The sequence below is a fragment of the Perca flavescens genome, chromosome 14 (assembly GCF_004354835.1).
Source record: "Perca flavescens isolate YP-PL-M2 chromosome 14, PFLA_1.0, whole genome shotgun sequence".
In the NCBI taxonomy this organism is placed as follows: domain Eukaryota; kingdom Metazoa; phylum Chordata; class Actinopteri; order Perciformes; family Percidae; genus Perca; species Perca flavescens.
This window is the reverse complement of record NC_041344.1, coordinates 23,309,935-23,333,843: the sequence shown is the minus strand read 5'-3', so window position 1 is coordinate 23,333,843 and position 23,909 is coordinate 23,309,935. Positions and strand designations below refer to the sequence as shown.

The following is a 23,909-nucleotide window of genomic DNA, read 5'->3' as shown; positions in this document are numbered from 1 at the left end:
AATTTCCTCCTATATTTCTCAGCCTCCTAAACAATACTTTTTTTATGTTGCTTTGTTTTATCCTTTCCCTCTCTCTCTCTGTCTATATCTCTTCATCATTTCTATAGTTTCCTGTTTCTTCAACTTTACCACTCCATCCGGGGTGCTGCTGTCTCCCAACTACCCTCAGGAGTATGGCAACAATATGCACTGTGTGTGGCTGATCATCACCAATCCTGAGAGCCGCATCAATCTGGCCTTCAACGACCTCAGCATGGAGAAACAGTTTGACTTCCTCTCGATCAAGGATGGGGGAAAGGTAGTGCAGAATTACGTATATGCTATTCTCATCAGTTACTCGGACTAGTTTTGTTGCAACTTCAACTATTGACCTATCAGTCGAGCATGTGAGTAGGATAAGCAGCCTGTATAATTTTAAGTACAAGCCAAACAACCACAGCTGCCAGTGTCGTTGGACTTGCTTGTCATTTTATCTGTCTACCTCCCTGTTGGAGCGTATACTCTCTGACTTGTTTCCCTTTGTAGCTTAGAATACCTTTTGTCTCATCAGAAACTCTTTATCTTTTTTTTGTCAGGCTGAGTCTCCTATCCTGGGTACCTTTTCCGGTGATGCCCTACCTCCTCCTATAACAACTAGTGCCCATGTGGCCCGACTGGAGTTCCTGACTGACCACACCTACACGGACAGAGGCTTTAACATCACCTTTACAAGTAAGTTTTTGATGTTACTTCCAAAGTAGATAAAGGCAAGTCTTTAAAGCTTATCACAAAAGCCTGCACTGACTGGATGTTTTGTATTCTGGATCGTTTGTGCCATGTGTACAGTGTGTGTGTATTTGTGTCTGTGCGTGTATGTGTGTGTGCATGCATTAATTATCTGCCATATCTATGTCTCCCACAGACTGCATTAAAACTCATCCACCTATCAGCAACACATTCCTTGCACACACAGTCAAAAGAAGAAAAAAAAAAGAAAAATGACAAAAACCCTGTCTTTATTGTCTAAATAGAGACTTGACATCTAAATAAAGCCCAAGCAAAGATGCAGCATCCTTACCTGACAGATACATTGCGGCAGTGCTCATTATATTCTGTTCTGGGTAGCTGCTGACTTCTGAGGAAATTCCAGATGGGTTCTGTGCTCTGACGCAGTACACATTGGCTGCATGCTGGTAAACCCTTTTCATGGATATACTGTACCATGAGGTTTTGGCAGCAGGATTATTGCATTGATTGCATATGCGTTATTGTTTAATGAGCCTGATCTTTGCATTCTTCCACATCGCAAAATAAATATCTCCTTACAGGGTGTCTAACCCAGGCCCTATAAAGCCACAAAGCTATTTCATAGATAGTTAAGGTTCCGTTGGGAGGTTTGTCTCAACAAGATTTGGCACTAAAATGAGTTGCTGTTGCACTTTAATGCAAGCAATAAAATGTTTTTTTTTTTTTTTTTTTTTACTTTTACAGTTTGTTGCTTTTACATGGTCTTGTTTCTACTTCTCACTTTGAGTTTAAAAAAAAAAAAGGTACCCTCGCTAAAATGCTGCTCACGTTTTTTAAATAATCATCCAACCAAAAGAACTCATCTGAAATCAAGGACATTTTCCGAAAACATGTAGCCCTTAAATCATAATAATAATAAGCAGTAGAACATGAAATGGACTTCATCTTCAATGGGGGGGATTACGGAAGGCTTGTATTATGTGGATGCGCCGATAGTCTACTTAGAATTCCTCATGGGGCGGCAGAAACTACACACTATAGCTTTAATCATATAACAAATATATTTTACCTCACTAATCCAGGGATGTCCATGCAAAATGTGTCAGTTAAAGCTATTTCTAGTGAAAAATTGTTCAGCCTGTTTAAAAGCCCAATCATCTCACATTTATGTCTGACTTTTGGAGGTTCCCATCCCAAAGTAGTAATTGTAATTATTGTAATTGTAAGAATCAGGCCTGATAATAAATGAGATATGATGCAAAAATATTTGCAGGCACTTCACCTGCTGTGTGGCTGATCATGTTGTTTCACAATAGAAAATCTTTTTATACACAGTTTTATTTGTGTGATCATTTAATCTAGTACACTGTGGTGGCTGGTATGTAAAATTACAATATACTCAGAAGACTCCAGTATTCTGTTGCTAGTTCTTTAAACTATTTCTGCTCTAGCAAAAAAAAAAAAAAAAAAGAAAGAAACATATGTCAGCCTACCCAGAATGCTTTTGGGGCCTGGCTCTAGCTCATTTGCAGACATGCCGTCAACCCAACCCAGGTGCCTCTGTAAAGCCACAATGTGGATAACACATGGTGACTAATGCATTAATTAGCTATTTAGATGAATAAATAAATTACCAAATGCAGCATGGTGAATGAATGTCGAGAGCAGTTAATTGAAGATGACGGTTAGTTCCTGAGAACGGTGTCCTCTCACTGCAGGATCGGTTTTAGGGGATTGTGGGGCTGAGCGGACAACTTTCATCATTCATGTTAATTAAGGACATGCCAAACTGTATTGAGGAGATTTTGGCACGTTAATAAATAAGATGATCGTGATGGATGAGGTGTGGCTAGCACTCTGTAGGGTCCAATGGATACAGAAGAGGCATTCATCAACACCTACATGTGTCACCTACCTGCGTGTGCGTACAAGAGTGAGAGCGAGAGAGTTAAGTGAGAGCGATAGTAGCGCAGGTGATGTATTTGTTTACATGCCTTGTTCCAGGGTTATGCCTCTTGTGTCACTGTGTTTCTTCGTGGCCTTTCTAACTGGCTCCTGCTTAAAGTTTCATTGAGAGGCTTGATAGATAAAATCTTGAGGATGTATGAAAACAATTTCCTCTGTTTGTCTACTCCACGTATCACTCAACAGTGTCATGTGGCGCTGATGATATACGGTGTGGTTTCCCACCCTCTGTAATCACTGCACCAGGGTGAATCAATGTGACTCACTAAGTGAAACACATTTCTTCTCGTTAAATGCTGGTATTGCTAAATGCTGACAGTAGAAGAAAAAGAAGTTTTGTCCAGAAACTTGGGTAATTATTTTGGGATCTCTATGAGCATCTTTGCACAGAAAATGTAATGTGTGACAAGGATTAATACCTGCAGAATTACATGAACATGAAGTGTTCTTTTTCTTGTTTTCAACAAGATGACATTTTGTTTCTTCATTTCTCTCTAAAAGCATTTTATCAAATGTTTTTTTTTTGTAGGAATTAGGATATTTTTCTTTTTACTTTGTGACTTACAGTAATGTTAAGTGACTGAGGGGAGTAATCAGTGAATTTTGTTGTCATTTTTCTTCCCTTTAAAAACATTTAACATTATCATTTCACACCTATGTCTTGTCCTTCACACTAACCCTATCTCCTCTCTGCATTTTCAATAGCATTTCGCCACAACGAGTGCCCAGACCCAGGTGTGCCAGTTAATGGGAAGCGCTTTGGTGAAAGCCTTCAGCTGGGCAGTTCCATCTCCTTCCTGTGCGAGGAAGGCTTTGTTAAGACCCACGGCTCACAAACCGTCTCTTGCATTCTCAAGGATGGCAACGTGGTGTGGGATAATGCAGTTCCCCGCTGTGAAGGTGAGTAAAGGAGTGGTAGTAAGTGAGTGGTAGGTCTTTTGTATTGCACTGGGATCGTGGAAACACGTTTTGCTCCTCTGTGTACTGTACTGTACAGCACTGTATTTAAATGGATGACCGTAAAGTCTATCTTATCTTATCCTTTGTGACAGTCCTCTTATAACAGTTTTTTTTGCCTTTGTTATCTAACCTGAACATTTTAGCTACACCCACCAACACGTTTTTTTCATTAGGTGACATGAGATGAAGCCAATTGCTGGGGACACATATGGGTGTCTAAAAAATAACATCCTTTTACTAACTGACCTCATTTTTAATATTAGTTGTAAATATTAGCAAAATGAGTGGGATTATGCCACATGTATATCCAATATTGCACCCTGCACAGTTATGTTGGCATAGTTAGCTGTGTGACTCAGAAAAAATCCAGATATCACCATGGTAAATATGCAGAGGATTTAAGTAATTAAGAGGAAAATCCGAAAGCATTTATTCCGTAGTCAAGCATCTCATTGGCTAGATGCCCACTGTGTTATAGCTTACAACGATAAAATGTTTGTTTTAATGTTCACTCTAGCTAGTAATGTATCATCACTACTGTACATTTCAGGATTGTAAAAATATGAATTTTTCTGCACACCCAAATAGTAAATGAATTGGTGTTGATAAGGGGAGGACCAGAAAACAATCTAAAAAATAGATTTTCTGCTCCTTCTAGGATGCATTAACTCAATGTATTTCACAATTGTTGCAGATATAATTGATTAATATGAATAATGCCATACATTCTTATGGCAGGGATCACTAAGATCTGACTAAATGGTGGTGATTGCTGGTGATGATACAGAAGCTTTGTTCATTTAAGTATCTGTAGCTGTGCTTACATGCAGATTGCTGAACCATCCATTCACCCCCTTCCTGACTCAATATCAATAAACTATTTCCAGCAAATCAGAAAAGGCCAATAGAGCTGGCAAAGTCAAGATGAAGCTAGGTGTTAACCAGCTCAGGCTCTTGGACCCCAGCAGTGTAGCACATTAAACACAGATATGGTTAGGGCTCTAAGGTGCCTAATCAGGCTCACTATTTATGATACGCAAAGGAGAAACCATTATAAAAACATGTCACTTCCCCCTGTGTGCCAAAGCAGCTTTTTATTCCTCTGAGACCATCTATCATACCTCTGCGTCTGTAGCGTAATGCGTTTTATAGATGTCCTTCAGTATGCTGAGTTGGCTGATTAAATCATTCCACTTCAAAGGGAGCGAGGAGCTGGCACTGTAACTGAGCCCTCCACTGTGCCTGTGTGTTCTGGTTAAGGATAGGCAGTTACAGAGATGCACAGCCTCTGTAACCTTCTATTGGAGAGGGGTCGATGCTCTAGTGTCTTTTGTGCTAGCGATCAAAGATGTTCCGTTTTCTCTGTTTGATGGGGATGACAGCAGCACCTTTTGTAGGAGGGGTTTGATGACCGATTTAAAGACAACAGCATATGGGGAGGAAACATATGCATACACCTGGATATTTAATGCATGCCCAGGTGCACACATGCACACAGACGCACGTACAATGAAGAGGTATGTTCCTAAGAGAAATGGTTAACCTTGAAGTTAGCTCTCACCAATTTACATTAGATAGACCCTGGCACTCAAAGAAATGGGATGAGCCCCGGCTGATGCATGGGATCATCTATGGACATTGTCATACATCAGCTGGGAAAGACATGCATAATTTAATCTCTATTCGTTCTTTCTCTTTCTCCATTTCTTCTCTCTCTCTCCGGTAGCCCCATGTGGAGGGGATCTGAAGGCTCCCAGCGGGATCATCCTCTCCCCTGGCTGGCCAGAACTCTATAAGGAGGCCCTTAACTGTGAATGGATCATTGAGGCTCCTCCAGGCTACCCCATCAAGATCATCTTCGACAAGTGAGTCGGCCAGATAGCAACTGCTGCTGCTGCTGCTGGTGCTGCTGCTGCTGCTGCTGCTGCTTCACTGTTTTTTTGTGTTTTGTTTATTTCAGAGAAAGATTTTTCTTGATTTTACCTTTCAACAATTTCAGAATGTGCTTACATTCATTTCACTGCTTTCTTTATTCTTTTTATCTGCCTTTCTGGCAGTAATGCAGTAGATCTAATGCACATTAACATACACCCCCAACTAGGATAACATTATGTTTTATTTAGTAATAAGTATTTCACGCTCATAAGTATTTTATTCTTCCATTTGATACCCCCCTCCATGAAGATCCACAGATATAATTACAGTTTATACACACGCAAATATACATACACACAATAAACTGCACTAGACCTCTGAGTTTGTAAATGAAGTGTAATGAAGTGGAGATGATCTGTCAAGGGGAACCGGAAAGATGGGAAAGGAGAGAATTTGTCCTGATGTTTGGGAGAGAGAGAGAGAGAGAGAGAGAGAGAGAGACATACATTACAGTCGCAGGATCAAACGCTACATTAGCGATTCATGAAGGCTCATCCTTGTGAGCCCATCTCATCCTCGTCACTGCCATGATAGCACGCCATGCAAAATGAATACAACATAAATGTTTGTTGCTCTTTAATTTTTATGTAACATCAATAAAATATCACAAACCGCTTCATTTAGATTACATGGTTCTAAAACTAAGCAATTTATTCATGGCTTTGAAGATGAAATGGCTGTGGCAACAAAGAAAGAAACACACGAGCATGCATGCACGCACACACACACACACACACACACACACACACACACATACACAGATGCAATCACCAAAGCATACCAAATTTCTAAAAAATGTGCAAATTAGAAATTATTTAATTTACCCTCCTGGTTTTCGTTAGTTTAATGTTGGTTAAAGCAACACTATGTAACTTTTAGCTGCAGATGTAGTTCCAGTGAGACAACCTGTAGGGGGACCGAAGCGGGAAAAGTTACATAGTGTTGCTTTAATAGCAAAATATTCTGAATTGATTTGAAGAAATTCTATTGTCAGAATCTTGTTTAAATGATTATATATTCATCTAAATAAGCTTCATTGAAGCCTCAATCTCTTTTCTTTGGTTTGCATGGAATGTGATTTTTTTTTTTTTAGGCCAAACGTCTACAATGTATAAATCCATCTTTTTTTTGGAATCTCCACATTGGTTTAGTAGATTTCCTTATTCAATTCTGAATTCCACTTGGGGGCCCTGTTTGTGGTAATATGGTAAAATGCTAATTTATTTAACCTGGCCCATATACATTTTGACATAGTAGCCCGCTGTAAGACCTTATCTTTTCAGTTGATATTCAGATTAAATGGTGCATATTATCAAACTAATTTGCAAAAAACAAACAGATGACATACAAGGAGTTTTGACCATCCTTATGGTCTGTGGCCCCAGGGCAGTTGCTCACTCTGTCTGGTTGGTAGTTCATCCTTGCATTCACCATACTGTAAGCCTGACTCGATACTGAAGCTGATGAGAATTGCCAATGAAACTCAGGCTTGCAGGCTTGCTTATGTGGGGACTTACTGTAATCATATGTATTTACATCACAATACAAATACTGTGTTTTTTCTTTTCATGAGAAGCATAACATCCTTGTTCAATTTACTTCTCTGTCCTCAGGTTCCGCACAGAGGTCAACTATGATGTCCTTGAGGTGCGCGATGGACGTTTTCCCTCTTCACCTCTAATAGGTAGTTACCAGGGTACCCAGGTTCCCCAGTTCCTCATCAGCACCTCCAGCTTCCTGTATCTCCTCTTCTCAACTGACAAGAGCCACTCGGACATCGGCTTCCGCATACGTTATGAAAGTAAGGGCCGACAATTTGTGAACTTGATTACACAGAGTTAAATCTACACCCAAAGATACAGGATAGATATACTGTACTGTTAAGGGTGGCTTCGTCATGGTGGTAGAGTGGTCGCCCCTCAACCAGAAGATTGGCGGTTCGCTACATTGTACTGTCAATTGTATGTGACAAATAAGAATAACGGTTCTTCTAAAGGAAGGGCTCATTTACCCATGCTTCACAGACCCTAATAGAAATGAATCTATTACAATACAGACAGACCAAATCATTGACAACAGCCATAAGCTTTGTTTACTGTACTAGTAATACGTGATTGACTCTTGCTTGCAAATACAATCTCTGCAGGCTCTCAATTTCACCATGAAGCCATTGTTATTACAACATCTATAATTAGAAAGTAAATGGGGTGCGATTGTTCTGTCATATGTGTAGCTCACACTGGTAACCTTTTGCACTTGCTCTGTTATGAATATCTGCAATACTTTAATAATTCACAATGAGCATTACTTAGGGAGAAACTATGAAAGGTGGAGCGGGAAAGAGTGCTGAAACCTCTCATTGGTTTATTCCTGTGGAAAAAGGATGCTCAAGTAAATTATTTAGCCGGATTGCTTTGGGAAAGCAAACTACCTTTTAACATTTCTTGACCTATTAAAAACAGGATATAAGCATATTTACAACGCTAGCAGGTGACTTTTCGGTATCTGAGTGTCTTTGTCGCTTATCTTTTTGTCTTTTTTTATCTTCCTCTCTAGCCCTGCAGTTACAGTCGGACCACTGCGTGGACCCTGGTATACCTGTCAACGGACAGCGGCACGGCAATGACTTCTATGTGGGCGCTTTGGTGACATTTAGCTGTGATGCGGGGTACACACTTAGTGACACAGAGCCTTTAGAATGTGAACCCAATTTTCAGTGGAGCCGCCCCCTGCCTAGCTGTGATGGTAAATTCCATAATATTGACCTAGAAATGAATAGTCTCCTGCCAGATTTCATGCTATTCATAAATGGGATTAAAGCTAAATTCATTGTTGTGTGTTATACCAGATGAAACATGAGCAATCATTTTGAGCACTTTGCTTCATATTGCATCACATCTAAATTGCTATATATTTCTGAGTTATTAAAAAATCCATATATGATGATAACATTTCTTTCAACAACTCATGTTTTAGACTTTAAAAGTTTCTGCCTTGTTTCATCATACATGTTTTATATGTATGGCCGTGAGCTTGCCCTTTGATGTTTCCCTTTTTCCTCATCTGTAAATGCTTTTATATTTAAGGACAGTATTGATTTCTGCCCACTCTGTAATGATATTGATGATACCAGTCTCTCCTTGTTATTATGTCTTGAAGGGCACTTCTTGTAAAATGTACTTTACCGCATTGTAAACGCACAGACAAGTTTTGCCATTTTTGGGGGAAGTTTTATTTCTGTCTTCATCCACTTTGTTTTGCCCTCTCTGATTTCACCTCTCCTCTCATTTCTCTCCCTCATCCATCTCCCGCTGTTTCTATTCGCCCTGTGTCGTCAGCATTATGTGGAGGTTATATCCAGGGCAACTTTGGCACCATCCTGTCACCTGGCTTCCCAGACTTCTACCCACACAACCTGAACTGCACATGGATAATCGAGACCTCCCATGGCAAAGGTTAGCAGAGAAATTCTGTGTCAACACATGCAGCAGTCAAATTCAATTTCCCTTACAATTTTATTTCCCCATACTGAGTGGCCTTTATATTTTGCCGAACAAGCTGTCTCGGTACGCCTGAAGTGCTGAGAGGCTGGCCTAGGGCTACAGTGCCATGAGACGATTCTCCAGTCATGTCACCTTTGATAGTGCGCTTACATCAAATTGACACAGCCTTACTTGCAGATGCCCTCTCTGCGTGGGTGTAATGTGTTTGATAAGTAGTAGGGAAGGAAGTCAGGGAATTGATGTGTTATGAAACTGAAAATATTGTTTCATAAAAATCTAAATACCTAAGCCTGTTTCAAGTGAATATAAAGCCATTGTCCGGAGAATCTGGTCAGGACAGTTTCTTTCTCTTACGTGTAGCACACAGCAGGAGATTGTCCATGTCAGATGCGTTCTCACTTATTGGAAATACTCTGTTTAGTTAAGGCGACGGGTGGGGTGGCGCCTGGGTAGAACGTGCATCAACCCTTACTGACAGAAGTTACCGAATCTGGTCATCTGTCCAATTAGACATCTTTGTTGCCATCTTTGTGTAAATCACCCTTCTTCTTCACCGTCGTAAGTTTCTATTCTTCCAGTTTCACGCCAGCCGCATGATAGAAACGTCCTTAACCCGCCCACTCGCTCGGGGTGAATTCTCCAGACAATGACCTGCTCTATTCACACATGGGCTCAATTGGACATTTCACAGACATTTTATTAGGGAACTGGCAGAGTAATGTCCAGTCCAACTAATTTGGACGTTTGTGTTCTTACATACAGCTCCTCTGGGTAATGTCTAGATAAGTTCAGGATTGCAGTGCATGTGTGAAAGAGGCTCAGAATTTAGTTAGTAATTATTTTGCCTTTATTTTTTGAACATTTATTTATAAATATATATATATATATAATGGGAAAACCAAGACTCCAATTTACTTATGCAAAGGTCAAAAATTAAAATGTAATATAAACAATACATTTTAATCAATAGATTTTTTTTCCTCTCTTATTCAGGTGTCCAATTCACCTTCCACACCTTCCACCTTGAGAGCCCTCACGACTTCTTGTTGGTGACAGAGAATGGCAGCTTCTCTCAGCCCCTGTGGAGACTCACGGGCTCCACACTGCCTCCACCTCTCAGTGCAGGACTGTTTGGAAACTATACGGCTCAGATCCGCTTTCTCTCTGACTTCTCCGTTTCCTACGAGGGATTTAACATCACTTTCTCTGGTAAGAATGGATTTAGTTAATCAGCATACTGAAAGACAAAAAGAGGGCTAGCTGGTGCTAATCACAGTACTGAGCCATGCAAATAATTTCGAAGAGAGAAAGGATTAGAAAAGTTACAACATTGAAAGCACTTAAGGATCATATTGAGAGTGGACATCTCAAGCCCCTGAGTATTGCCATGACCTTTTAATTACAGGGGTCTGTTTCGAATTATTGACACAAACAGCAATGCTTAGTTGGGTGGAGGCCACCATAAACAAGGAGCAAATAATTATCTAGTATCTAAGTATGTGTCCTAGAAATATGTAATTACAGCCACTCAAGAGTGAATAATGAAAAAGGTTAACATCAAGAGAATTGATTATTTGAAATGAATCAGTTAAGATAGAGCACTGATGGCCATTAACCCACTGAGAGCATCATTTCACCTTATTTTACTCTCACAGCATGCTTTGATTTGAACACCAAGACACAGTATAAATAATTGTACAAAATCTAATAGACTTGACAGTTTGAAATACCAAATACCACCTATTTTAAAAATGGATAGAGGCCTCTGGCCACAGGACATGGTAGTAACTATGCTGTTATAGTCTATAGAAATAAACCTCACAAATCACAGTTAACCTGGTATTTCTATGTACTAATGCATCTCCGGAAACAGGACATTTACACCTTTTCTTTTTATTCTTTCTCGGTTTTTCCAGAGTATGATTTGGAGCCATGTGAGGATCCTGGAATCCCACCCTACAGTACCAGAAAGGGCCTGCAGTACGGAGTGGGAGACGCCCTCATCTTCTCCTGTTTCCCGGGTTACCGACTTGAGGGTCCGGCGAGGGTGACATGCTTAGGGGGCAGGAGGCGGGTGTGGAGCTCCCCTCTGCCAAGGTGTGTTGGTAGGTGGTCATATGCTTTATTTTGGCTTTTCTCTCTTCCCCTCTACCCCCCTCACAATGACATGTTGCCACACTAGCCCTTTTCAATACACCCATTAAGAAATGTACAAAACTCTCAGTCACATCAGAAGACAGGCATTTCCCTTTCAATTCTCTTCGTTATCATCTCTCCATCAACCCACGTTTTGTCTCTTTGTCTCATTGGATGGCTTCCCAGAAACTTTTTTTAGATAGATTATATAGAGCAGCAGCTCCAATGAGGATGACATTAAAGAGCTGACATATGTTAATCATTGATGTTGCTCATTGCTAATGCCTGGGAAGCATGATGAGTCAAACTGCAAAGATTTAGGTCAGTATGTTCATTCTGTGACAATATCCTAGCAGTCTTTATGATAGGTAAAGCACCGACCATGGGTCTGCTGTATATCCAAAGCACTGTTAAACAATGACTGCATAGTGAACTGCTTTAATTATTTTATGGGAGTAGTTTTACCCCTTGCAGATTTTCTTTCTTCAGTTTCTAAACTTAGGAAGTAATTTGTAAGCATTAATATTTTGACACTCTATTGGAAACAAGTAATTACAATTTAGTAAGTACATCACATTTATTTTCTTTACCCACACCAATAATATCTGATTTGTTTCTAAATATGTAGCCATGTCTAAACTAGGTCAAGCTATTTTAATTTATACATTTTCACTTGACTGCTTCTTTTGCTTTGGTTCTCATTTGGTGTTTATCTTTTGGAATAAAGATGCTAGTTTGTAGTTTATTGGTCCTTTTTGCCTAGATGAATCCAAATATGTGTAGGTTGACACCGATAAGACCTTTTGTTCACTTCATATTCAGCCTTAGAAACTTGATGCATCTCCATATACCTCTCTGACAGTCCCGTCAGCTCATCTTACCTCACTTCACAAGATCAAATGCTGGATACATTTGTGGTCATTTCAATTCTGGCAGCTATTTTTCTATACAAAACTTTGCCCCACTCTTTTTCTCGACGCTTCTCCTGATGTGAATCGGAAAAAGCAATTTTCACATAGAGCTGAAATTACTGTTAATCATATTCAGATTGCATTGTGATTATGATGATGTGCCACTCAACATTCAGGTTTAGTCACTGACCATATCCCTCTCCCCATCACCTCTCCCTCTGCATGACAGCATGAATAAATTCCCTGTGAGTTTCAAGCATATAGCGATTGACATGTCCTCTGCTCTCTCCAACACCACCACCTTCTCCCCTCCTCTCTCCTTCTGTCTCTCTGTCCGTCTCTCTGCTCCCTCTCTTTTTCTCTAGCTGAATGCGGCTCATCCGTGACTGGCATGCAAGGGGTGCTGCTCTCACCCAACTACCCCGGTTACTACGGCAACAAACACGAATGCATCTACTCCATCCAGACGCAGCCTGGCAAAGGCATCCAGCTACGGGCACGAGACTTCAGACTGGAGGAGGGCGACATACTCAAAGTGAGGGGGTGGGGGGGAATTGTACCCTCCCCACGTGTGTACGCAGCCTTGTTAGCATATATATCTGTGTGCAGACCTGATCACCTTACTTCAGATGCGTCCTCCCACTCTCCCTCTCTCCCTTCCAGGTCTTTGATGGCAGCAGTAACAAGGCTCGTTTGCTGGGGGTGTTTACAGGCAGCGAGCTGCTAGATACAACCCTGAACTCCACCTCCAGCTCCATGTGGCTGGAGTTCATCAGCAATGCGGATAACACCAGTAAAGGCTTTGAGCTGCACTTCATTAGTGAGTAACACACAAACACCCACCTTTCTTTACATTTAATATTTACATTTTAGTAAAGTTTGTTTGCTTATATCTAATTTTCCAACCCTTCTTGTTGCCTGTTGTATTCTGCCACATAAAATCCCATTTATACTTTCTTCTTCAATACCCTCCTACTCCTTGTTCTATCCTTCCTCCCCCCTCTCGCTCTCTCTCTCTCTCTCTCAATGAAATGGGGCTTTATTGGCATGAAAGTTTCAATAACAATTTTGCCAAAGCATCAAAATACAATGTGTCCAAATATTTGGAAAGAACACAATAAACAGTAATATGAACATTAACAGAATATTAGGATTGATCTATATTAATTATATATACAGTATATCTTGTGTTTGTGAGAGTGTTGGTGTCGGTCATTCACTGTTCCTCAGGTTGTGCTTTTTTTGAACATATTGGACAGCAAGATATGCACCAGGATCATTATTAACTTTGAGAGGTCATTCAGCTCTTTATAATCTGAGATCACAGTTAAATAACAGTAAATGTGTTAGGATAAATGTTCCTTTTTCTCTCTCTCTCTCTCTCTCTCTCTCTCTCTCTCCCTCTCCTCTCTCTCCCTCTCTCCCCCTCTCTCTCTCTCTCTCTCTCTCTCTCTCTCCCTCCCTCCAAGGTTTTGAACTGGTGAAATGTGAGGATCCAGGTCTTCCCCAGTTTGGCTACAAACAGGAGGACAAGGGTCATTTTGCAGGGAGCACTGTGTCATATAGCTGTGATCCAGGCTACACCCTGAAAGGTCCTGCGGTGCTTACCTGCCTACGGGGGGAAAGAAGGGCATGGGACAGCCCCCTCCCTCTCTGTGTTGGTGAGTGCTCCGTGAAGGGGTTAGAGATCAAGTGTGTAAATTGCTGTTGGCAAAAGTATTAGTTTATTTGCCATCATACTTTTGGGTTCTGCTGATGTGTTCTTGCATTACATTGCATTATATTAAAGCGCAACTCATGAAAAATGCAACCTAGGGTCTTTTTGTGAATGTACCCGAGTCAAACTTTCGTTTTAAAAGCATATTTAGGACGGAATCGCCACTTTTAAGATTTACCGTATTTTTGTTTTTCGGTCAAATGGCCTTTTGAATGGAAGTGATAGGGGCACTTTTATGCTAGCCTCAAAATAGCTATTTTTAAAACACTAAGAAGGCTTGACACAACATTAAACTTTGCTCGAAGTATCACCAGGGGCTCTACACCTTAACGAAAGCATTGACAACATTGTTTGTGTACCCAGAGTTTACTAAAAGAAAAGTTTTGAAAGGTTTTTAGTAGGCTCTGGGTACCTAGCTAATGTTGTCAATGCTTCGTTGGATGTAAAGCCCCTGGTGATACTTCTGAGCAAAGTTTAATGTTGTGTCGAGCCTCTTAGTGTTTTAAAAATAGCTATTTTGAGGCTAGCATAAAAGTGCCCCTATCACTTCCATTCAAAAGGCCATTTGACCGAAAAATCAAAATACGGTAAATCTTAAAAGTGGCGCTTCCGTCCTAAATATGCTTTTAAATGAAAGTTTGACTCGGGTACATTCACAAAAAGACCCTAAGTTGCATTTTGGCGAGAGTTACGCTTTAAGTTAGTATAACTTTAAGTATAAAGAACCATACAACAGAAATACTCAAGTAAATAACAAGTGCTTCAAAAATGTATTCAATTGCAGTACGTGAGTAAATGTGCCACCACTGGTTAGGTCAGCTACCCTATGGGATGTTACCTAGTATTATGTAATGTTATGCTATTCTGTGCTATCCTGCCTAACATCCCAGTGTGTTATAACCTTTCCTTACATCACTATCTGTTACATGACATGTTAATTTCAGCTCAAACTTTAGTTTGCATGAAACAGCATTGTGTTGTATTGCATTTTATTACAGTATTTATCATTTGTCTGTGTCTGCTTTACGGTCTGGCACATTGCTAATTCTAACCAGATTTTTTTAGCTGAACTAAAATGTCTGACCTAGTTCCTCCTCCTCATAACAATGTGAATATGCCGGTGCAGGTTTAGGAAAGCTCTGTGGTTTGTTTTAGCTCTGCTTTTTTGGGTCATCCATTTGGTTGCTTTCCCAGCTCCTTATTCAGTGCATTAGCTCATCTAAAATGACTCTGCTCTATTCAGCTCCATATATTCATCATATTGCATCATGATTGCAAATCCCCCCTTTTCACATTGTTTGTTTTTTACTAAAATAAGACTGTTACATTAACAGCACATAGGCAGGTTTTTAACCCCTTGCTGTCTGAGCCTGAAAGACTTTCAAAATCATTTTGAAAGTCATTTCAAATCATTTTATGGAGATCATTTCTCCATTAGAGAGTATACGCATCCAATCGTTTTGTAAAGTTCACCTACAGTTTACCTGTCAGTGACTACGTTTACAAGCTGTCAATTTTCGGGTTATGGTCGGGTTAAGGTCACTATTCGGGTTTCTGAAACATTCGGAATAACCCGTTTACATGCGTGAGCAGAGAGAGTTACTCCTGTATACATGGAATTTGTAATCAATTGGCAATATCCCGATGTAAACGGTGACGCACGGTTAGCGTCTGGACGTACGGACAATCTTAAGACGCAATAACTTTTCGGTCACCTTCTTATAAATCTCACTATCTCTGTACTTTCTGCCGTCAACAAAAGACATTATATTCATGGTTTTCACCACACTAATAAAGAGATTGGTTTCCTCCTCGCTCCAAAAGTGTGGTGCTGTGCTGCGTCTCGCCATGTTTACCTCTACTTCTTATTTACTTCCGGTATACTGCGCGCAGGTTTTCTGCATTGACATATATATAGCTATATTATTATAGTATATAATTATTATTATAACTATGTTTTCTGGCGCATACAAGAAGTTCCTCTACTCAAAAGACCAAGATTCCTTGCGAATAGAACATGCGCAGAACACAAATCAATGTTCCTTTTGATGGGGATATCACAAGAACATAGCCAATACGCGTTTACATGACCAAAATTTCGGGTTAGAAAAGGGGTAACCCAGGGATCATTTTCGGGTTTTTAAAAACCGGAATATGAGCATATTCGTGTTTTTGCCGGTGTTTACATGGCCGTGCGCGACCGGGTTATTGCTAATATTCCGGTTTTGAACGGGTTATTGGCTGCATGTAAACGTAGTCAATGTTTGCCTTCTGACACAAACATGGTATGTGTTATTACTTTTCAAAACTACTATTAAACTGACATACACATACATACCTATATGGTGTCATGGTAACAAACCTAAAGCATTTTTTTTTTCTCCTGGGTGACATTTTGACTCTCAGAAACCAGCCAGAAGTTCAGTAAGGAAAACAGGCAGAGTGGGGTTCTTTGACATCAGCCAATGTGATTAGAATAATATTGCTTGGCTTCCATTTCAACCCAAACTGACAGGTAATTCCATGGGTATAAACAACATTCAGCATACTGTATATCTCTGAACAGGTTTGTCCTCCCAATGCCCCTTTCACAGCAGACGATAGCCTGCTAGAGGGAATTTGGGAGCAGATGAGGGACTGCTTCTGTTTGTAATGGTGGGATTATTGTCTAGCAGCGGGGGCACACTGAACACCGATGAGAAGGGTATAGCGGGCAGGGGAGGAAGGAGAATGAAATTGAGTTGAAAACAATAGAGAGAGTTTATATCCTTAAAGTCACAGAAAAGGGAAGTTGCAAGGTTGAATTCCTGAGCCGCTTTAGGTTGGACACTGAGCTTTTAACAGGGTTGTATTTTATTGATACTAAATATTACTGTGCATACCCAATATAATTACATTCAGCACCTTCATAGCAAAACCACACATTTCTACATATTGTCTTTTAATACAATTTGTGTTGCTTAAGTAAAATGTTTGTGTATGTTTGATTTGTCTTCTAGCTATTGTATATCCATATATCCAACAACATAGCTTACATTGATACAATATATCTTGTAGAGAGGGACAGCTAAAGAGAAGAGGGTGAGACAAAAGGAGAGGAAGAACCTGAGTTGATTCTAGAAAGATGTATGTGGAGACATAGATTGAAAGGGTAAAGTAGCTGGGGGAGTTACACTGCCATGGCAGCACTGAGCAGTAGTTTCGTAGGTCATAAGGCTAGAAGAAAGAGATGGCTTTTTCTTACTGTGATAGATCACCCTATTCTCTTTTTCACTTCATGAAACAGCAGGTTTCCTTCAACATAGAAGCATAGAGTCTAAAACCTCACCAATTGTTTAAAGATGAATATGTTTATGCTTTCTTCTTTTTTTGCATGTTTTTTTTGTATCTAAGCATGAGCAATTTTGTGTGTATCGTTTTGTGTGTTTATGCTTTTACAGCAAAAATGATCAGAGGCCAGCTCTGTTGATTATTGCTGTTTAAATGTGCAATGCATGAAGGAAACAAAGCAAGGATTTATTTGCAAACATGAGGAAAGGCATGTTTGTCAAATGGAAGGTGACAAAATGTGCCTGATGTGTATGAAGAAACCACAGCTCATCCTGGTCTGATGGTGTGTTGCTCTCTGTGTGTACTGTGTTGTGTTAATTTAGTTAATTCCTTTTTGCCAGTGTGTCCCTATTTCTGTGTGTCTGCCGTCGTTGCTGTTTTTCATCGCAGGGTCTATTTGTAACAGATTGATTTTACAGCCGTCATCATCACCATCATCATCAGTATGATTCGCCGACCTCCATTTTTCTCCTGTTTGAAGGAGCTACTTTCCTCTCAGTGGAAGGAAGAAAAAAAAGAACACTTTCACCCTCTTCTTGCCATGAGATGGCTTCAAAAATGTTAACAAAAACACTTCCACTCTGTTGTTGGAGAACATTTCCTTTTTTTCCATTCACTTTTTGGATAAGAGTAGGAGGTGGTAATTGAAAAGGGGGGGGTTGAAAATTGCTTTTCAGTCACAGAGCATTTCTGATGGCAATTCCTTACTTGAGGCTGAAAAAACCCTCCATTCTTCCGACTGTTCTTGACAAAATGTTTTGGCCTCTGGTGCTGCTTTGTAGTTTCATAGTTTGTGTTGTCATTTTTTTAAAGACTGAGCTTATGTTTGGTGTGGACTGTGTACCTCAGGGGGCTTATTAAACCATGATATGATACTAGAACCATCATATTGTCTACTACCACTACTTATTTAGTAGACAATTTTATTATGGTAACTGTGTATCTGTTCTGGACCATTACAGGATATATTTTTTCTGATTGATCCCTAAAAATAAAGTTAACTATATTATATCAGTGACTGATATGGCAAGATATTTAACTATATTTTCTTTAAAAGTTACACTGAACTTGAGTCTAATATATTAAACGTTGTGTTGTTCAGTCAACATGTCCATCAACTTTCAAAGGCAACAGGATGAGGTCATTGGTTAAGATGGTGGATTGCCTTCACTGAGCCAAGGAGATGCACATAGAGTATATTAAGTTGGCTGCTCTCCCTCTTATCATTCAAATTGCTAACAAGATGATGAAGCACATCATATTTAAGCATATGACTGCTATGTCAATAATTAATAATGATGAGAGGAAACTGATGTGATGCACTTTACTGGAAGTGAGATGATGCAGTTGCTGGCATGTTAAGTATGTTAACCTTGCTGTATCCTTTTGTTAATTTGACTTTCCGAACATTGATGAGCTTGTACTTATTTTGCACTTTCTTTTCTTTTACTCCTAGTCATCGCTCACTTCCTTAATCCCTCTGTCTTTCTGTTTTCCCTCTTTCTAGCTGAGTGTGGGGGCACCATCAAGGGTGAGCTTTCCGGTCGTATCCTGTCTCCGGGCTACCCAGCCCCATATGAGCACAACCTGCACTGCTTGTGGACCATTGAGGCCGCCCCTGGAAGCACTATTAGGTCTGAACAACACTCTTTGTTTCCTTGTCCATGCTTTCTAGTTTTCTGATTACATTGTTCTTTTCCAGACTTTCTTTCAATCTACCACCTTTCAATATACTTCCAATTTAGCCCCCCGTTTTGCAGTGGTATTCATCACTTTCACAGGCTGCTGTGTAATCAATCTTCAGTGAGCTGCTATTGGCCAATAGTTGAGTTACTACTGGGTGAGGGTATATGCCACCTCAGAGCCTCAAGAAAGTCAAGTTTTTGGCTTTGAAATGTATGCATGTTATATGCTGAATTTGATTAAATGTAAAAGCCTACAAGGTGAATGGTTTTGGCTAGAGGTATTCGTTGATACCTTTCTAGACTATTTAAATTTGAGGTTATTCTCTAGCACCATATTTATTTCCTGTTATGTATATTTTATTGAACAAAGATATTTTCTCCATAATTTTCCACCAATCCTAAATTCCCGCCATTGTCAAGCAGCTCATCAGGGTCAGGGTTGTAGTGGCAGCAGGGCCAAGCAAACCAGATGTCCTTTTTCCACCTCATGTCCTGCACATTGGCTCGTTTTCTGTGAACGATGTGGCAAGGGGTAATGTGGAGTTAGCAAGCTAACGTTAGCCAACTAACAAGTTGTTCACCGGCTGGCTGGTTCCACAGTTCTGTCATGCTGCATCAGTTACAGAAAATGAGCTGAACAGCAGGCTGGGTCAAACCGTTAGAGGTCCGCTGACCCACTGCCGCTGGGTCTAACTGTTCCTCCTGACTCCTAAGAACATTTCCCGAGCTGCGTCGGGCGGTTCTCCTCCCAGCGAGCTACGACACAGTTTACGGCCCCACTGACACGTATTGTCACTGTGACAACTAACAACAATCGCCATTTTGTTGTGTACCAATCAAATGACCACAGTAAACAGTCCAATGGCCTTTCTATCCATTTTATTTCTATGGTCCTGCAGCTCATCCTTCGGGATCCCCAGATATTTGTTGAATGTGTTCTTGGGCTGCCCCAGGGTATTGATTCCTATGGGGTTGTGTGGTGAATGGTACACCCCAAAGACAAGCATCTGGAATCCTTACTGGATGACACAGTCAGCTTATCACCCATACTGTGATTTTTTGTTTTCAGACCAGCTAGAAAATTATGACATTTTCTTCACTGTGTCAGTTAAATTTTTGACTCAAGTAATAGAATATTGGGAATAATTAGCTACATGCTTTAGCTTCCACCACCTACGGCTCTATTTACTTTTCTCTGTTGACTCTGCATGCACTCATGTGTGCCTATTAACTTTAAATGTAATATAATAGCGTATTCATATGCACATGTTCGTGGATGTGTTCATTGCTGTGGCTTTCAGGAGACAACAGAGACATTACAGCACCCTCATTTTGCCAGTGTTACTGATGCAAGCTGCCAATTATTTAGTTATTATACGTTATATTTTTGCCTAATGAAACAACTTGCTTTTCTTTACCTCACCTCTCCTCACCCAGATCCACCCCAACAATACATACTGTAGCCATTACCCTTCAAAAAAATACACCTCCTCTCTCCTGTGTGTAATGATCCAATTTGGTTGTTCCAAAGTTTGGAATCACCTGTGATATTGGTGTTGTTTTTTTTTCTTTCCATCAATCATGGCTATTTTTACATAGATCAAAAAAACAGTGTAATTCAGACACCAAATGTATTATTAATAGGGATGTGACGAGATCTCGCGAGATTAAAACGTGACGAGATTTCTCGTCGAGGTGAAAAGTTTACATATTGTGTTCGTCTTGTCTGTCACTCTTTTGCCGTTTATTATTTCCGCAGGAAAACCAAAATGTTGCCACACAAATGATTTAAAAGTGACAGGGGGATCTTCAATAGTAATTCCAGGCTCCATCACAATGACTTCACATCGCCTCACGAGACAACTTTTCACCTCGACGAGAAATCTCGTCTCGTGAACCCAATCTCGTGATGTGTCTCGTCTCGTGGAGTAAGCGTCTCGTCACACCCCTAATTATTAACGTTTGAAATAATTTTGGTCCCAGAAGAAGAAGAATTAATGATTAAAACTTCCATTTAGTCAATGTCCTCACCGTGTTGCATGACAGAGGAGAATACTGTTACGAGAATACATCTTCTCCTACAATGCATTTCAATGAATTTGTTTTCCAGTCCAGAAAAGCATAAGTGACCCTTGATCATTAATGAACTACAACAGTGCAATTAGGCTCTAATTATTTTGAGTAGTTGTTTCTCTTTAAGCCCTCTGCAGTCTACTCAGTGGTTAGATTAGAGTCTATAGTATGTTCATCTGATATTCTGTGATCCAACTCCCGATAGCACTAACCCTAGACTATCCTTCTATTTTGAAGTTTTAAGACTAGCTTAGCTAAAGTAACACGCCTGTTAATTCCAGCTTGTTAATGGCTTTATTGTGCACTAAACATTGAAACAGGAACCTGTAACTATTAAAATCTGAACATATTTAGATGCTAAGGTTTTAATTTATTTTACCAATGGCAATTTCTTCTATTCTTATTGAACTGTTCTGCCCTTTCAGTTGTTAGTCTGGTTGAACCATTGTACAGTGTTTCGTTCTCCATGTACAAAACAAACCCCTCATACAAAATAACAAATATTTGTAAAGAAAATTTTCTGCAACCCAAAAAGCTTTGCTTTTTAAACCAAAGTGTATTATCACATGTGCACAGGACACATTTTTAACAAGATGGTGTCCTTGTGAATGTTGAAGCCTTAATCCTAGTGGTGTTATTCTCTGTCCATTAAGCTACTTAGGACTGCTGATATTTATTAACATGCTTATGATGTCTTCCATGTTTTGAAAATGTAAATGGATGAAGCCACAAACATGGAGCCAGCAAAGTGTGTTGGGTGTATTTGGAATATTAATTGTGTTTATGCACTGTCATGAAGCAGCAATGTAAACTAATGGAATAAGCCTAGGTACTTGAAGGAACAGTGCTGTTCAAGGAGAATACTGTAAACCCATAAGTACATGTGTATATGAAGGGGCATGTGGAAGAGGCAGAGAACACAATAGATGGTTAAAGTAGGAGGGCTATAATCTCTCTCTTCTCATAAATTGGATTAACTTTTCCTGAAAGATAACACGCTGATCATAGTGGAGCATTTATGGCGTATATGAATCCTAGCGTTTTTTTAATGTACATTCTATAAACAAAGTTCACCAATTTTAGGGGACAGGAAGTAATTCACAATATAAACTTAAATGATGGTGATCATGTTTAATGTTTGTTTATGTCTACAGACATAAGCAGAGCGTTGGTTGTCTGCATGAATTTATTTGTGTGTGCAAGCAGCGCACACACATTCCTAGGTCCCTCATGATTGTTAGTTTAGGTTCATTAGTGCCTTCACTACCTCTGGGTCCCTGGCATTCCTCTGCAAGGTATGCTCCATATCCATGACTTTGATCCTACCCACGCAATTCATTATTGAGAAGAATTTGCAATGCATTAGCCCAGGGATTCCTTGTATATCAAATAGTGTAATTGAAGGTAGCACACTAATCAAACCATACTGAGTTCATGAGAGACCAGGAGTTGTGCTCAGTGACAGCAGCAGACATCTAAAAAGCCTACTGACTGATTTGCCGAGAGTTATTGATAGAAAGAGAATATAGGTGGGAGGCAGATACTGCAATACATACGTAAAGAGATGATAACAATATAAAAGGAATAGAGATGATAAGGGAGGTAATGAGCCATTTCACCGATGAAACGTTCAGTGGTTAGGGCTTCAGAGATCAATGGAGGGATCTACCTTAGTCCACATAGTACACTGAACAATGAGACCATAAGTATTCGTCTTGAAATTTGTATTTAGCTTTTAGTAATGAGCATGCCCTCCAATTTGAGAGCTCCATTGCTGTAAAACATGCTGTACTGTGTGGGTTATGAAACTGTGTAATGCTTTTGTGACTGTTGTTCACAAGGCATCAATAGGTGTAACACAGCATGTGAAAAGCAGAGGTTTTGGTTAGACCCATAATTGAACTCTGTCCATAGTACAGTATGGCTTTTGGAGTATGGAGAATTGACTTCTTAATCCCTCATCTATTGGTTTAGTGTTTCTTTAAGTGTGTCTTTCTATTTTTCACACTTGTACACAATTGTACAGTTCAATCGGTACTTATATCAATAATATTATCTGATAATTTGATATTTTAGTGGCCCTCCCCTAAAGATTGCTTATTACCACAGTGATTCCTATTGATAAAAGACACTCATAGAGGTTAGAATAGAGTGATATTTTTTTTTTACACCTATAGTGGGCAAGTCTACAGTAAAACCAAATTCTCTGCACCAAAGGAGTGATTTTAGACTATAACATTGATCTCTACGATCATTGCAAACAGTCTCTCCAGAGCTGAATTACAAAATGTCTTCAAATCGCAAATATATCACAAATGGTGCTGTCGCAGTGTCTTAGTAGTTGTTCCATTGTTGACTATCTACGGAGCATCTCCAAGTGTTTGTCTCTAGATAAGATCATCAGTACTGTCTGTGCCATTCAACTTATGGAGAGACCTGTTCAAATATGATGAAATCTGAGCTATAAAATAATTCTTAAAAATAACATACTGTATTCAAATTATTTTTAAGGGTGGGGTTTTCCCTTTAAGGAGGTATATATATACCACTTTTCCAAAAGCAGTGCAGCCCCCATTTGTCATGCTCTATCACAGAAATAGTGCCCTCAGTCTCAAATGAAAATGCACATATATTTCACTGAGTTTGCACAGCCCAAAACAAAGTTTCATATATAATGGTGTGTGTGTGTGTGTGTGTGTGTGTGTGTGTGTGTGTGTGTGTGTGTGTGTGTGTGTGTGTGTGTGTGTGTGTGTGTACTTCTGTATCTTCCTGAGAACCAATTTGAGTTTTGGACCATTCAAAATAGGGATTATACACAGCAAAGTTGTACTGGCTTCTCTGTACTTTTTAAGGGGGTATGTTGAGAATATGAAGTTGGGTTTTTGTCATTTTAAATTAAGTTCAGGTTAGAGAAAGATTTGAGATTGGTGATAGTGAAGAATATGGTTGAGTGATGAGGAATGAATGT

At 39.8% G+C, this 23,909-nt stretch overlaps 1 protein-coding gene across 1 annotated transcript in view; it reads left to right on the top strand.

Moving 5' to 3' along the window:
- Positions 1–23,909, top strand: part of csmd2 (CUB and Sushi multiple domains 2) — a 282,360-nt gene that overhangs the window by 173,762 nt on the left and 84,689 nt on the right. Inside the window, exons 14-26 of the mRNA XM_028597331.1 lie at positions 108–298; positions 576–711; positions 3,397–3,591; positions 5,378–5,516; positions 7,200–7,387; positions 8,143–8,331; positions 8,925–9,041; positions 10,083–10,298; positions 11,006–11,194; positions 12,502–12,671; positions 12,800–12,956; positions 13,606–13,797; positions 18,691–18,817. Of these exons, the coding sequence (XP_028453132.1) occupies positions 108–298; positions 576–711; positions 3,397–3,591; positions 5,378–5,516; positions 7,200–7,387; positions 8,143–8,331; positions 8,925–9,041; positions 10,083–10,298; positions 11,006–11,194; positions 12,502–12,671; positions 12,800–12,956; positions 13,606–13,797; positions 18,691–18,817 (2,206 nt within the window). The remainder of the gene's footprint in view (positions 1–107; positions 299–575; positions 712–3,396; positions 3,592–5,377; positions 5,517–7,199; positions 7,388–8,142; positions 8,332–8,924; positions 9,042–10,082; positions 10,299–11,005; positions 11,195–12,501; positions 12,672–12,799; positions 12,957–13,605; positions 13,798–18,690; positions 18,818–23,909) is intronic.